General features: G+C 37.5%; 1 protein-coding gene across 8 annotated transcripts in view; it reads right to left on the reverse strand.

Annotated features, from left to right (window-relative positions):
• Window positions 1–17,201, reverse strand: part of MIS18BP1 (MIS18 binding protein 1) — a 46,903-nt gene that overhangs the window by 11,302 nt on the left and 18,400 nt on the right. For 4 of the 8 annotated variants that reach the window (XM_021101228.2, XM_021101217.2, XM_084980510.1 and 1 more), the window contains 4 exons: window positions 11,320–11,407; window positions 10,262–10,419; window positions 7,949–8,813; window positions 679–851 (listed from right to left, as the gene is read on the reverse strand). In XM_021101228.2, coding sequence (XP_020956887.1) covers window positions 679–851; window positions 7,949–8,813; window positions 10,262–10,419; window positions 11,320–11,407 — 1,284 coding nt within the window. Of the gene's footprint in view, window positions 1–678; window positions 852–7,948; window positions 8,859–10,261; window positions 10,420–11,319; window positions 11,408–17,201 lie in introns of all 8 variants that reach the window. The other 4 variants (XR_014818110.1, XR_014818104.1, XR_014818102.1 and 1 more) reach the window with 2 other exon arrangements.

The following is a 17,201-nucleotide window of genomic DNA, read 5'->3' on the forward strand; positions in this document are numbered from 1 at the left end:
CCTGGTGAGGAGTATGTACTCCTGTGGACAATAAAGACTAAATTTTTTCTGAGTTTTCTTATGAGTTATTAGGGGGCCCTGCCCAAATGGCTTCAAATTAAGTAAGACCCTTAGAATAATAATCCAAATACTGAAACATTTGGATCCAACTGCAGATTTCCTAGAACAAACTCAAAGCACAAGGCTGCTAAGGCTACTATTGATAGCTAGGTCAGTCTTAAAAGTTAAAAAGATGATCTCTGAAGTTCTTTACAGTTTTTTTTTTTTTTTTTTTTTTTGGTCTTTTTTCTATTTCTTTGGGCCGCTCCCGAGGCATATGGAGGTTCCCAGGCTAGGGGTCTAATCGGAGCTGTAGCCACTGGCCTACGCCAGAGCCACAGCAACGCAGGATCCGAGCCGTGTCTGCAACCTACACCACAGCTCACGGCAACGCCAGATCGTTAAACCACTGAGCAAGGGCAGGGACCGAACCCGCAACCTCATGGTTTGTAGTCGGATTCGTTAACCACTGCACCACGATGGGAACGCCTCTTTACAGTTTTAATAAAACTGTAAAAACAAAGAAACAAATGAAAACCTACTTATAACAAGACACACGAATAAATATGAAATACATCTAATGAATGATTAGAAATCAATACTGAGAAACAGGAAAAAAGTATTTGCTAAAAAGGTTACCATTTTGGCCTTTGGGTTTGGCTGGGTTTTTCTTGGTGACATGTTTCCTGGATCCTTTTCCTTGGGAATCTTTCAAATATTTCCTCTGGCATTCATCAGCAGATCGAGAACCTACAGCCATAGCTACCTCTGACCAGAAACCAGGTTTGTGCTTTGGAAGAGATGCAAAAGCACTATGGAAGACCAAACCAATTAAAGAACAAGAAATTCAAAGTAATAAAAATAACTGTCTTAATCGCATACTGCTAAATCAAGATTTACTGAGCTGAAGGAATTTTACCAAATCATTCTAGATAACTATTTGGGAAGAAGGTAATATTCCTTCCACTCAGTAACTTGCTCCAGTGCTTAAAGTATGAAGATATAAGTTTACATATCTCACAGATGCTATTTTGTTGTGTTCTATTAAAGCTGAAAAAAATCATGCCTCATCTTCCAACATTTTTTCCTAAATCCACATAATCAACGATTAGGTCTTTGGAGGGACTCTAGAATGACTAACTTTTCTACACTGTTGCAGAAGTCTTACTGGTGCTGAGTATATTAGAAGATGAGCTCCTATAGGATATAGTTCCCATATACTCCATGTTATCAACTCAAAGTATTATGCTTGCTTTCATTCTAATTTATAGAACTCAATATTTTAGACATAATAATTAAGGGAAATGAAACTTGAAATAGGAAAAAATACTAAGTCAATATAAGGTAGTTCCCCATTTAACAAATGAGTCAAATTCATTGTGAATGATTATTTAGAACCTGGTGAACATATCAATGCCTGCCCTCCACCCCACAAAAGATTTTACATATTGTGGTTGTTAGTGCTGCCAGAAAAAGGTCTATTTAACTCATCAATTTAACTTATGCAGTTATCCTGGTAAATTTTAACAACCAGTTCTCTAGGGTTAAAAAATCCTGATCTGTATGTGGTGTTTGTCAATTTTCATGTTGTTATTGTGGCTGATTTCAAGCTACCAACATGCCATTACTGAATGTGGAGTAAGAAATGTGCAACAGCATACAGTTACATAGAACTTCCACCACACAGATATGATAAAGAACCTCAAGGGCACAGATAAAATATAGTAAAATAATTTGTTTCTAATAAACTTAAGTTGATAAATATACAAACACATATATAAATATACAGATGTATATGTTATTATTTCCCCACATCTATGGCATGTAGACGTTCCTGGGCAATGGATGGAACCCACACCACAACTGTAACCAGAGCCATAGCAGTGACCACACTGGATCCTTAACCCTCTGAGACACATGAGAACTCCTAAAGTGAGTTTCTTTTGTACAATACATAGTGTTTTAAATTTGTTCTGATGATCTTTTAATAATCTTTTAGATTATTAAGATAATGTAATTGTTTTGTTTCCCTTGTTTTCTATTTCTCCTTTTCTGCCATTTAAAAATTTTTTTAATTTATTTTTTTGGCTTTTCTAGGACCGTTCCTGCGGCATGTGGAGGGTCCCAGGCTAGGGGTCTAATTGAAGCTGTAGCTGCTGGCCTACACCCACAGCCACAGCAACGTGGGATCCAAGCCGAGTTTGCAACCTACACCACAGCTCACGGCAACACTGGATCCTTAACCCACTGAGTGAGGCCAGGGATCGAACCCGCAACCTCATGGATCCTAGTCGGATTCGTTAACCACTGAGCCACGACAGGAACTCCCGCCTTTTTATTTTTTGGTACTTTATCTATTAGATATTTAAAGATACTTCTCTGTATAGCTTTTTAATGGCTCCTCTAAATAGGGGCTTACTATATACATGCTTAACAGTCTACTTAGTATAAATATTTTACTGCTTCAAGTAAAATCTTACCATCATACAAGTCTATGTAGTGGCTTGATGTGGGATCTCAGTTCCCAGACCAGGGATCAGATCCAGGTCACAGCAGTGAAAGTGCAAATTCTTAACCACTAGAGCACCAGGGAACTCCACCCTTTATTCTTCCTTTTTATGTCACAGCTGTCTTCTGTATTACATTTACAAATATTAAAAATTCTAACATACGATATAATATTTGTTTTAAACCATTAAACATTTTATTTTTTGTCTTTCTGCCTTTTCTAGGGCTGCTCCAGAGACATATGGAGGTTCCCAGGCTAGGGGTCTAATCGGAGCTATAGCCACCAGCTTACGCCAGAGCCACAGCAATGTGGGATCCGAGCCACATCTGAGACCTACACCACAGGTCACAGCCAAACCAGATCCTTAACCCACTGAGCAAGGCCAAGGATTGAACCCGCAACCTCATGGTTCCTAGTTGGATTCGCTAACCACTGAGCCACTGAGCCACGACGGGAACTCCAAATCATTAAACATTTTAAAGAACTCAAGATAACAGTCTACTATATTTACTCAGCATTACCATATCTCTCCCTGTTCCTCTGTTCCTGATACTGACTGCCTCTGTCTTTTCTCACCTCCACTTTGCTATTGAGCCTATCCAATGAGTTTTTAATTTTGACTATCTTATTTTTCAATTCTAAAATTTCCATTTGACCCTTCTTTATATCTTCTATTTCTTGCTGACACATTCTAAATTTCTGTTCAAGGTTTGCTTTTAGTTCCTGAAGCATTTTTATGTACCTCCTTCAGAATCTTGTCAGATAATTCAACATCTGTGTCATCCCAGCAATGATGATTATTTTTTCCATGAGAGTTGTTTCCTGGTTCTAAGTAATTGTGGACTTTTCCTAGGCATTTTGAATTATAAAACTATGGGTCTTATTTATATTCTATGGAGAATGTTAATTTTTTTGTTTTGGCAGGCAGTCAACCTGGCTGTAACCTGAGCTATAAATTCCAGTCTTTTATGGTTACAGTTCCAATGTCAATTCCATTTTTAAAGCTTTGCAGTGCTATTCAGATATACTGCATGTGGGAAACTGGATAGTAGTCTACCACTTATTTCAGTTATCAAAATCTTGTGTATGTTGTTTAGGATCAGACACAAAAATGTGCAGAAGGCTGAGCCCAAAAGTTCAAAAACAACCGTATAGGGTTGCTTTCTCTAGCTATTCCCTCTCTGCAATTTTTAGTTCCCTAAAGTTCCCATTTTTGGTTTTCTGACAGACACCTGGAGTTTTAGTTGCCTAGCTCTACCGCACACTTTATACAACTGCATCTTTCTTCATTGCCAAGCAGACAGCACAGAAAGAGAAAAATGCAAAACTGTTTGCCCCAGTCTCTTGAGGCCTCTATTCCGACTGGAGGAAGATTTCTCACTTTCAGAGTTTTAGGTATGTGTGGGCCCCAACTGCTGCAGTGATGTTTGCCCCTGCTGGATTATATGGTTACTGGGTTCCAAGAGAAAGGAGAAAAGAAAAAGAAAACTGGGGGATTTCCTCTACTGTTTCTGAATGCAATCCCCTTTCCTGCTCAAGCCAGGAACTGCAGGGCTTCTCTTTGAACTCTGTCTTGCCAGAATGCCCACCTCCTGGTTTTAGGTGTAGATGATCAAACTGGCCACAACATTCTCTTAAGCCAAAGTCTAACTTAGAGCAAGGCCCTCACTCTCTTTAATTCCAAGAAAGGTGGGAGAAATGAGGGAGCTGCAGAAGAAAAGTCTGAATCGAGTAGAGGTTGGTTCATGAGGTTTAAAGAAAGAATTCATTTCTATAACATAAAGGTGCAAGGTGAAGCAGCAAATGCTGCCGGAAGAGCTGAGCAAGTTATCCAGAAGCTCTAGCTAAGATTATCAATGAAGGTGCTATACAACAGATTTTCAATATAGACAAAACAGTCTTTTATTGCAAGAAGATGCGACCTAAAACTTTTACAGCTAGAGAAGAAAAGTCAATGGCTGGCTTCGCAGCTTCAAATGACAGGCTGACTCTCTTGACATGGGCTCATGCAGTTGCAGAATGGAAGTTGAAGCCAATGCTCACTTATCATTCTAAAAATATGAGGAACCCCTAAGAATTATCCTATATCTACTTTACCTGTGCTCTATAAATGGAACAACATAACCTGGAGGACAGTATATCTGTTCACAACATGCTTTACTGAATTATTTTAAACTCAGTGTGGACAGCTACTACTCAGAAAAAAAAGATTTCTTTCAACATATTACTGCTCATTGACAATGCACCTGACAAAGCACCTAAGAGCTTTGATGGAGATGTACAAGATTAATCTTGTTTTCAGCCTGCTAACATAATATCTACTCTGAAGCTTATGGATCAAGGAATAATTCTGATTTTCAAGTCTTATTCTTTAAGAAATATATTTCCTAAGGCTAAAGCTACCATAGATAGTGATTCCTTTTGACAGATCTAGACAAAGAAAATTATAAACCTTTTGGAAGGATTCACCATTCTAGATGCCACTATGAACACTCATGATTCACTGGAACAGGTCAAAATGTCAACATTCACAGGAGTTTGGAAGAACTTTGATTCTAACTCTCATGAATGACTTGGAAGAGGTAAAGACTTCAGTGGAGGAAGTCACTTCAGATATGGTGCAAATAGCAAGAGATTGAGAATTAGAAGTGGAGCTGAAAGATGTAACTGAATTGCTACGACCTCAAAATAAAACTTGAACAGATGAGGAGTTGCTTCTCATGAATGAGCAAAGAAAGTGATTTCATGAGGTGGTATCTACTCCTGTTGAAGATGCTGTAAAGATTGTTTAAATGGCAATCAAGGATTCAGAATATTACATAAACTTACTTGTTAAAGCAGTGGCAGTGTCTAAGAGGACTGACTCCAATTCTGAAAGAAGTTGTACTGTGGGTAAAATGTTATCAAACACCATTGCATGCTACAGAGAAATCATTCATGAAAGGAAGACTCAATGCATGCGGCCAACTGCATTGTTTGTCTTACATTAAGAAATTGCCACAGCCATCATAACCTTTAGCAACCACCACTCTGATCAGTCATAAGCCATCAATAACAAGGAAAGATCCTCCACCAGCAAAAAGATTAGAACTTGCTGAAGACTCAGATGATAGTTAGCATTTTTTAAAGTATATACATTTTTCAATATAATGCTAGTGCACACTTTTTTTTTTTTAATCCACAAAGTATTGAGCTACTCTTTTTTTTTTTTTTTTTTTGCCTTTTCTAGGGCCGCTGCCCACGGCATATGGAGGTTCCCAGGCTGGGGGTCTAATCCAAGTGGTAGCCGCCGGCCTACGCCAGAGCCACAGCAACGCGGGATCCAAGCCACGTCTGCAACCTACACCACAGCTCACGGCAACGCCGGATCCTTAACCCACTGAGCAAGGGCAGGGATCGAACCCGCAACCTCATGGTTCCTAGTCGGATTCGTTAACCACTGCGCCACGACGGGAACTCCTCGCCTTGATTTTTAAAAAAATAAGATTAAAAAAATTAGATTAAAAATCACTAATAATAATAAAAAATTAAATCTAGTTGACTAGAGAATTACATTTTCAGAAACAAGAATGTCAGGCAAAGTGGACAAGCAGGGGAAAATAAATTTGTTTTTTTACATATTAAGTTTGAGCTTTAGGTTGAGATTTATGTAGAGCTGTCCAGCAGGCAAAGAGAAATATAAACCTAAGTACAAGAATTCAGGACCAGAGACAGATCTGGGAGTCCCTATATGAAAAGGAGAAGAACTTTGGAAGGAAAAGCTCACTGAGGAATACATTACTGCAAGAAAGCAAGCTGCCAAAACCAAGAACTTTGGAAAGTAAGAAAGATTACCTTCTCTACCTAAAAATAACACAGAAAAGGAAAATTTAGTAAACTGAAAAAGGAAGAGTACAGTGGCATAAAGGTGCCTTAGGAAGAGACGGTAGATTTGAAAATGAATCCCAAATGTTATAAAGTTGAGGGGTACACAAGAGAGTGAAATACTGAATGTGGTATGTTTCTATTTTACCCTCTTTTATCAATCACATCTTTCTTTTTACTAGATCACTTCCATCAGCATACCAGACTCTGGCATGAGTCATCTTACCAATAAATAAGCAAGCAACCAAACATACATCTTCCCTTATCTTCACACTCTCTTTCAAGACTGCATTTTTCTGTTCCCCATCATTACCAAAGTTATTGTGTTATCCATCTAGGTTGTGTTTACTTTCCCATTCACTCTTCATGGCTCAACTATGATCTATTGAGCTTTTAATACTAACTACCATACTAATAATATCCTTTTCAAGTCCATGTAGCCAAATCGAATACTCATCACACCTGATTAAGCTGCACTAATTAAGAAACCTTAGAAAAATCACCCAAATTTTAAGACTAATTTCCCTTCTATAAATGAGGGGGAAAAGACCATATTAACTAATCTACAAATCTGGATTCAAATTTAAGATTTAGTAATTGTAAAATTAATTATAAAATATTCCAGGAGTTCCCTGGGGGCTCAGCAGGTTAAGTATACAGCATTGTCACTGCTGTGGCTCTGGTTATTGCTGTGGTGAGGGTTTGATCCCTGGCCTAGGAACTTCCACATGCTTCGAATACAGGAAACAAAAAACAAGTATATAGAGTATTCCTTAAAATGAAGCTAAGTGAGAAAGCAGCAATTGTCTGTGTTAAAGTATTTTGCATCTGCCTTACTGAGGTATGACTGACAAATAAAACTGTGTATATCTAAAGTGTACATGTGGGGAGTTCACACTGTGGCACAGCGGAAATGAATCTGACTAGTATCCATGAGGATGTGGGTTTGATCCCTGGCCTCACTCTGTGGGTTAAGGATCCACAGAGTTGTCATGAGCTATGGCATAGATCACAGATGTGGCTTAGATCTGGTATTTCTGTGACTGTGGAGTAGGCCGGCAGTTGCAGCTTTGATTCAAGCCCTAGCCTGAGAACTTCCATATGCTGTGAGTGTGGCCCTAAAAAAAAAGAAAAAAAAGGTGTACATGTGATCATTTGACATACAAATACATTGTGAAATGATTACCACGATGAAGTGAATTAACACATCTGTTCCCTCACACAGTTGCCTTTTTTTTTGGGGGGGGGGGTGAGAATCTGTCTTGAAATATTAAATAAGAATGAAAAGAAAAGAAGGCCACTTTCATTTTCTTTATCTGTAGGCTGCAGGGATGGCCACAAGGTACCAAATTAGAAGTTATCTGTATACTCTCTTTATTCTCTGTATAAATTTTAATTTCTCTCCATGTGTTTTTGGATGAAATCTTCTACTTTAATGATTAAAGGTCAGTAAATCATCCCCTTACTGGAGTTTTTATGTTATAAACTGTTTTTGTGGCCACTCTAGATATTTCAGAGTCAAATCTAACCACTTACCAATGAAGTTTCTGTAATTCTTTCTCATTCCAATCCTCATCCTGAGTTAAGCCAGGTAAACATTCTAAGTATTGACTGTTCATTTTACCATATTTCACTGTCTCAATAATTGGAAGTTCATCGCTAATACCAGATTTCTTAAGATTTCCTTCGGCAGAACATCTGGCTTTCTTTGGTTTCATGTGAAATTCATTTTCACTTTCTTCAGTTTCAGATTCAGACCTCACTGGGATTGTCCTTGTGTTTCTTGTGCTTTTTCTCAGGTCAACCACTGTTTCCTTGGTATTTCTTGCTCTGGTTTTCTTAACAACTCCAACTTTCCTTCTAAAATTTTTTCCTTTCTCACTTTCTGCATTAGACAAATCTGATGAAGACTGATGCTTGTAAAGTGACACAGTTACTTGATTTTCAACTTTCTTCAATTTTGATAACTTTGTATTTTCCTTAAAGTCAGAGGTGACCATTTGTTCCTTTTCAGGAGTAGGTATTTTTATTTTCTGGTTGACAGTGAGTAAATCACGTTCAATACAATCGTCCTTGTTTTTACTTTTAGGACCCACACTATACTCAAATGTACTTTCTAAAGTTTTTGTGGGTTTACTGATTAGACCTGTAGTCTCACTTAAGTCTGACTTACTTTCTTGTTGATGCTCTGGCACTGCAAAATCTGTTATTGCTTTAATGGTGCCAGAAGACAGGTTATGATACATGCATTTTTGCTCTATAATTTTTTTAGATTTAAGTGGTGTCACTAAAACATAAGGTTTCTTCTGATTAACAGCCATATATTTTCTTTCTTCACCTGAGAAAAACTGTTCCCTTGATGTTAGAATATCAATGGATACTTTGGATTCTTCAGTTCTCTCTTTAATTTTATAAGACAAAACCAAAGATCAAAATTTCAAATTAGCTACAAATAAAATACAGAAAAAATATTTTCACAAATAAAATATACTGTTTTTTCCCCACAAACCCCATTATACATACTACTGTCAAATTAGTCTTCCTGAAGCACTAGTCTCTTCAGATCACAGCACCTTCAATTGTAAGCATACACTAATTTTTACACCAATACGTCTGACATCTCACATCTACTTATGTATACGGCTCCTCTGTCTGGCCTTCAATACAGTTCTGATCTCTCAATGTACTCAAATCTGAATGATAGCCTCTGTCTGTTAGTCCACTGTTTCTCAACTTTCATTAACGTCATTCATCCTACTTGGAATGTTTCCTTTGCTCACTTCAATTCTGCTTCAATTCTATTCTCTAACCTGCTTCATTTGTTTTCTAACTCACCTATCCACAAATTTTATCCTGATTCCCTCAAACAAATGAGAGCTCTCCTTCAAATTTCCAGAATACTTTCAAATAATCTCATGTTTGACAATGTGCCATGCACTATAATTACATGCTTATCTTTCAATTGAAAAAACTTGAAGTCTGTACAACTCTTCATTATAAGATCAAGGTAGGATTGCCAGAAATTTATATAATAGAGTCTATTAACTTTTACTCATTATATTATCTAGAAAATGCTGTAAATACTTTTTTCAGCTCAGGGTTGGGTGAGATGTGAGGCAGATTATAGCTTAGTAAAGAGCTGACACACAACAGTTATACTAGGTACCTTCATAGCAATGGTCATTTAAAAAACATGCGATTTCCTCCATGAAAGCAAACTGGTTTTGTCTAATAACAGAAATAAGAGGTCCCCAATGTGGCTCAGTGGGTTAAGAACTCCGCATAGTATCCATGAGGATGAGGGTTCCATCCCTGGCCTCGCTGAGGTGCTCAAGGATCCCTGTAGCACAGGTCGAAGCTGCTGTGGCTGTGGCGTAAGGCTGCAGCAGCTGCAGCTTCAATTCGACCCCCTAGCCTGGGAACTTCCATATGCCACAGGTGTGGGCATAAAAAGAAAAAAACAACAAAAATCAAAACCCAACACATGCCATTTCCTCCAAGATAGCAAACTGGTTTTGTCTATTAAAAGGAATACTATTTAATATTTAAAAGAAGTTTGAGGTAATCTGGTAATCTAAGCACCTTATGTCTATGAAAGAATCATCTTTCATTGCTATTTATCAATGTTCTTGGCAGTCTAATTAATTAAGAGATTATTTAATGAAGCAAGCTGAATGCTGACTACAGGTAGTTTACATTGCAGCTTTTCCTCTTAAGTAATGAAAAAACCAGGAATTTTAGGGCAGTATAAGTTAAGAACTAAATATTATACACATTGTAAACAATTAAACAATGTGGAGCTCAAATAAGAATTTACCGTGATATCAACAAAGAAAAGTACAAACATACCCAAATGATCACAATCAAGGTCATAAGTGGTGCTGGCTCTTTGGAGGACATCTGTTTTTTTTCCCCCTGTGTCATTTTTCATTGATTTTTGAATGTCAGGAACAAATCTTCCAGTTTTCTGTTTTTGTCTGGCCTTTGCTTCTTTCTTATTACAAGCCCTAAAAACAAGTATAGTATTTTTCCTCTAATACTAGTTTTCAAAAAAAAAAAAAAACAAAAAACAAAAAACAAAAAACCCAAACCCATAAATAAATGAAACTCCCTCAGATAAAGCTTTTTTTCCTTAGCAGATTGCTGTTCATCTTACATTATTTAAGCCTTTGTGGCTCCCACCCTTTCCCTAACCCCAACCTGGAAAGAATTTAATGATAATGTCTTTAAGAAAATGATTCAACTACGACCTCTTAAGTTCTTCCTATCTATACGCTCTTGTATTTTCTACTTAAGCTGATATTATAAGAAAGTTTATTGAACACAGATACGTTCATTCATTTCAGTACCCTCTATGTTGCTTTTCCACTACAAAGGCAGAGTTGAATAGCTGATTGAGATACCCATCAAAATGCCATCTACCCTGTTATATGTTATTATATTGTGATGTGATTAACTTACATAACCTTATGGATTAATCAAATTCTTCTTTGTTTTCCAAGTGCTGATATAGTGTCTACTAAGCAAATGACACTTAGTAGCTACTGAGGGAATGAATGAATGAAAAAAAGACCAAGAACTTCAGACTCATGTTTAATAGCTACATGCTTCTTAAAATGTAGGTTACTGTGGATAACTCCCTGAAATTTGTCAAAGGTTTTATTTTCTTTTTAGGTTTCTTCCATATGACAGAAGTTCTAGTAAAGTATTACGGCTTTCTTTTAAAGTCTAAGATCAAAGAGAGCTTCAAAACTGGCATTTCCAAGAAATTAAAACCACTTTGCATTGGTTATATGATTATATACATTTGTAAAAGCTCATCAAATTTTATATCTAAAATGGATAATTTATCAAATGTAAATTATACCTCAACAAAATTGTTTTTAAAAAGTTAAAAGGTACTTTACCTTAACTGTTCTAAAAAATTATCAATGTACTCTTTCCATTTTTCTGGAAATCCAAACATAAATTTCCTTATGAGATAATGTGGGTAACCTATTTAATGATAAACAAAGAAAAAAAATCTGAAAGCCTATATTTTAAAGTGATGTCATTAATTCATTAAATAACTTGAAAATGAATATGTATTGCTTTCTATGTGCCAGTCACTAAGACATCGAGAATTCAGCAGTTAACAAAACAAAAACCCTTGGAAACTGCCTTCTAAGCAGCAAGAAGGGAGTTCTTGTGGTGGCTCAGTAGGTTAAGAACCCAACTAGGGGAGTTCCATTGTGGCTCAGTGTAATGAATCTTAACTAGTATCCATGAGGATGCAGGCTCGCTCCCTGGCCTCACTCAGTGGGTTAAGGATCCAGTGTTGCCATGAACTATGGCATAGGTCACAGACGTGGCTCTGATGTGGCATTGCTGTGGCCGTGGCATAGGCCAGCAATCACAGCTCCGATTGGACCCCTAGCCTGGGAACTTTCATATGCTGCGGGTGTGACCCTAAAAATACAAAAAAAGAACTCAACTAGTATCCATGAGGATGTAGGTTCGATGCCTGGCCTTGCTCAGTGGATCATGGATTCAGAGTTGCTACAAGTGTGGTTTGGATCTGGCATTGCTGTGCCATAGGCCAGCAGCTGCAATTCCGATTTGACCCCTAGCCTGGGAACTTCCATATGCTGCAGGTGTGGCCCTAAAAAGACAAAAGTAAAAACAAACAAACAAACAAACAAAAAAAAACCCCACAAAAACTCAGAAAGCAAACGAGTAAGTAAAATATCTCATTTGTTAGATGGTCATCTATGCTACAGAGAAAAATTACGTAGTTAACGGAAATAGGGATACCAATGTATTCATTCTAGGAGAAGAGAAAGGGAGCAGACAACATTTCAAGAAAGGAGAGATGTTCTCACTGAAATAGCATCATGTGAGTATAGTCTTAAATTACATAAAGGAGTGACTAATGTGGCAAAATGGGGTTAAACCACTGGAAGAGGAAACAGTGAAAGGTTTAGACAAGAGTGTTTTTGGCCTTTTTGTAGAACAACAAAGAGATCAGTGTAGTTGAAGTTGAAGAGAAGCTAGAACTAGGAAGCTACTCAGTTGGGTAGGTAACAGAGGCAGTTGGGAGAAATTATAAAACCTTGGGGTCCTTTTACGGACCAAGTCTTTTACTTTGGCTGAGATGGGAAGCTAAAGAAATATTCTGAGTGGAGGACCTATGGAATATGACTTACTTTAGCAGGACTGAATTAGCTGCTATATTGAGAAAAGTCTGTGGAAGTACACAGCAAGAAATAATGAGACCAACTGGGAGGTTACAGGAATGATATTAGGCAAAAGGTGAGAAAAGTATGGACTACTGTGGTGCAGCAGAGGCCTGGGTTCTGGATATTACCATGGAGATAATGACAAGATGTACTGATATACTAGATATGAATGTGAGAGAAACTGAGGATTTAAGGATGTCTCCAAGAGTCTGGCTAGGCATTGGAACCATGCAAAGAGGGAGAATACTGTAGACTATGCAGATTTAAGGGAGAAGATTGGGTTTTAGACATATTAACTCGGAGATGCCTGTAGATATCTTAGTAGAGATGTCAAATGAGCAGATAGAAAATGAGCTGAGTGGCTAAAGGAGTATTCTTAGTTAGAGATATAAATTTGGCATTTGTCAAAATCTGAATTAGATTTAAGCCTTAAAGAAATCAGCACAGCACTGAATATAGAAATAGCCCAACATAGCCCATTAGAGGCAAAGAAGAAAAAAGTAAGCAAAGTAACTAAGAAGGAACAGGGAGTGAGGCAGCATGAAAATATGGTATTCCAAAAGCCAAGTAAAGTGTTTCAAGAAGGTAGATATGATTGGATTTACAATGTGGGGCCACTGGGACTTTGAAAAGGACTGTTTCAGTGAAGAACTGGGGATTAAAGCATGATTAAAGAGAATTCAAGAAAAAATGGGAAAGAATTCAAGAGGAATTAGATCTAAGTATAACAAATCATCTGAGCTGTTTTGCTGTAAATGACAACAATAGTAGCTGAAAGAAGTGTGGTTAAAAGAGGATCTCCCCAACCCAGTTTTATTGAGAAGTAACTGACATACCTCACAGTGTAAGTTTAAGGTGTACAACACGATGGTTTGATTTACAAATATTGTCAATGATTACCACAAGTTAACATCTATCATCTCATATAATAAAAAGCAATTTTAAAATTTATGATGAAGATTTAACATCTGCACCTCTTCTTCCTCATCCTCTCCCATTTTTATCATACTTTTAATTACTACCAAAAATTAATAAGAGTTCCCATTGTGGCTCAGTGAAAATGAATCTGACTAGCATCCATGAGGATGCAGGATCAATCCCTGGCCTCTATCAGTGGGTTGAAGTATATGGCATTGGTGTGAGCTGTGGTGTAGGTTGCAGACACGGCTCAGATCTGGAGCTGCTGTGGCTGTGGTGTAGGCTGGTGGCTACAGCTCCTGCTTCGACCCTTAGCCTGGGAACCTCCATATGTTGTGGGTGAGGCGCTAATAAGACAAAAAAATACTAGTGTTCACATCATTACAATAATGTTAATATTGTTCAATGCAGAACCTACTGGACTAATATGATTTCATGTTCTTTCCTTATGCTCTACATTTCATTTCTGTGACTCTTTTATTTTGTAACTGGAAGTCTTCACCTTTTAATCTTCCTCACCTATTTCACTCATTCCCTGACCCCTTGCTCTTCTGGTAAGCATCTGTTCTCTCTAACATGAAACTGTTTGTTTCGCTTAGTTCATTTATTTTTCAAATTCCACATATAAGTGAAATCATGGTTTTTGTCTTTCTCTGACTTTTCACTTAGAATCTAACACCTTCTAGGTCCATCCATGTCACAATGGCAAGATTTCATTTTTATGGGTGAATAATATCCTTCTGTAAATACATATGCCACATCTTATCCATTCATCCATTGATGGACACTTAGCTGCTACTATATCTTGGCTATTGTAAATAATGCTGCAGTGAACACAGAGGTGCACTTATCTTTTTTATTAGTGGTTTTGTTTTCTTTGGAAAAATACCCAGAACTGTATTGCTGGATCATACAGTAGTATTAATTTTTTGAGGAATCTCCATACTGTTTTCCATGGAGGCTTCATCAATTTACTCTCTCACCAATACTGCATAAGGGTTCCCTTCTCTCCACATCCTCATTAATGAATGTTATTTCTTGCCTTTTTTTTTTTGTCTTTTTAGGGCCACACCTGCGGCACATGGAGGTTTCCAAACTAGGGGTCAATTTGAGCTGTAGCTGCTGGCCTATGCCACAGCCACAGCCACTTGGGATCTGAGCTCACAGCAACACTGGATCCTTAACCCACTGAATGAGGCCAGGGATCAGACCTGCGTCCTCATGGATGCTGATCAGGTTTGTTAACCACTGAGCAATGACGGGAACCCCAATGAATGTTATTTCTTGTCTTTTGGATAACAACCATTCTGACAGGTGAGAGGTTATAACTCATTGTAGTTTTGATTAGCATTTTCCTGATGATCAGTGATGTTGAGCATCTTTTCATGTTTTCTGGCCATTTGTACGTCTTTCTGGGAAAATATCTCTATTCAGCTCTTCTCATCATTTTTTTTTTTTTTTTTTTTTTTGTCTTTTTGCTATTTCTGGGGCCGCTTCCCGCGGCATAGGTTCCCAGGCGAGGGGTCTAATCGGAGCTGTAGCCACCGGCCTACGCCAGAGCCACAGCAACGTGGGATCCGAGCCACATCTGCAACCTACACCACAGCTCACGGCAACACCGGATCGTTAACCCACTGAGCAAGGGCAGGGACCGAACCCGCAACCTCATGGTTCCTAGTCGGATTCGTTAACCACTGCGCCACGACGGGAACTCCTCTCATCATTTTTTTTAATAGAGTTGTTTCTTTTTTTTTGATGTCGGTTGCGTAAGTTCTTTGTATACTGAGGATATTAATCCCTTATCGGTAGCACAGCCTGCAAATGTCTCTTGCCATTCAGTAAGTTGCCTTATTGAATGTTTTGTTGATAGTTTCTTTTGCTATACAAAAGTTTTCTAGTTTGTAGTCCCATTTATTTTTCTTTTGCTTTATTTATTTATTTTTTCTTTTATTGCCCTTGCTTGAGGAGACAGGTCCAGAAAAAAATATGCTAAGGCACATGTCAAAGAGTTTACTGCCTATGATTTCTTCTAGTTTTATGCTTTCAGATCTTATATTTAAGTCTGTAATCCATTTTGAGTTTATTTTTGCACATGGTATGAGAAAGTAATCTAGTTTTGCTGCGTTTTTTTTTTTTTTTTGCATGTAGCTATCCAGTTTCCCAGCATCATTTACTGCAGAGGCTGTCATTTCCCCATTATATTCTTACCTCCTTTCTTGTAAATTAATTGACCCAGTAAATGTGGGTTCATTTCTGGGGTCTCTATTCTTAAGTTTAGTTGATCTATATTGTCTGTTTTAGTGCCAGTATTATACTGTTTTAATTAGTGTAGCTAAGTGGTATAGTGTAAAGTCAGGGAGTGTGATACCTCTTGTTTTTTTTTTTTTTTTGTACTTAGGTACTCATATGTTGGGTGCATATGCATTTACAACTGTGGGCTTTTTTTTTGGACTGATCTCTTTACTACTATGTAAATGTCCTTTTTCACAATCCATTACAATCATTTAAAGTCTGTTTTGTCTGAAAATAGCATTGCTTACTTGGCTTCCTTCCATTTGTATTTGTATAGAATACTTTTTTCAATCCCCTCACTTTTGTGTGTATCTTTAGATCTGAAGTGAGTTTCTTGTAGACAGTATATATATGGGTCTTGTTTTTGTAGCCATTCAGCCACTCTAAGGCTTTATTTTCTTTTCTTTTTTTACTTCTTAGGGCCACACATGTGGCATGTGGAAGTTTCCAGGCCAGGGTCTGAATCAAAGCTGTAGCTGCCAGCTGTTACACAGCCACAGCAATGCAGGATCCAAACCGAGTCTGTGACCACCACAGCTCATGGCAACACTGGATCCTCAACCCAATGAGCAAGGCCAGGGATCGAACTTGCATCCTCAAGGATACTAGTTGGGTTCATTACCACTGAGTCACAATAGGAATTTGATAAGTCTTTTAATTAGGAGTGTTAAATCCATTTACATTTAAAGTTACAGTTAAAGTAGTTACTGCCATTTTGTTAACTGTTTTCTTGTTGTGTTTGTAGTTTTTTGTTTCTGTCTTTTGCTCTCTTGCCTCTCTTTTGACTTGATGACTATTTTTAGTTTTATGTTTGAATTCCTTTCTTTTTTTTATATGTTTATTATAGATTTTTGATCTGTGGTTACCATGAGGTTTATATACAGCAAAATACACACACACGATTGTTTTAAGTTGATGACTGCTTACATACAAATGTATTCTAACAACTCTAATTTTTTACTCAAAAGAGGGTTTATTTATTTTTTTGATATAAGGGAAAATTATTGGAGTAATATCTTTGAGTAAAAGAGGATAGGAGCTAAATTACAAATAGGCTGACACAGACAGAAACATGGAAATTTTGCCCATTATAAAAGCAAGTACATATACTAGCAGGTGAGTGATGTGGCAGAGAAGTTCTCTTTGCTCAAGTCCTTCCCTCATTCTCCCACTCTCTTAGCTGAGAGAGGTAAGCAAGAGATGTTTAAGAATATGAAACAGTCATTAAGGATGATAGGCAAGAGACTGGATTAGGGAAATGCAGTAGGACACCAAAGTAGCACTAAGGAACCACAACTTATTGCTGGTAATCATAAATTTAAAGTAGACTTCTCAGGTGTATTTTTTTTTTTTTTGACATA

Source organism: Sus scrofa, chromosome 1, assembly GCF_054392235.1.
Source record: "Sus scrofa isolate SSC_HxYL_T2T_F1_AM1 chromosome 1, Sscrofa_HxYL_maternal_Yorkshire_Landrace_v2.0, whole genome shotgun sequence".
Taxonomy (NCBI): domain Eukaryota; kingdom Metazoa; phylum Chordata; class Mammalia; order Artiodactyla; family Suidae; genus Sus; species Sus scrofa.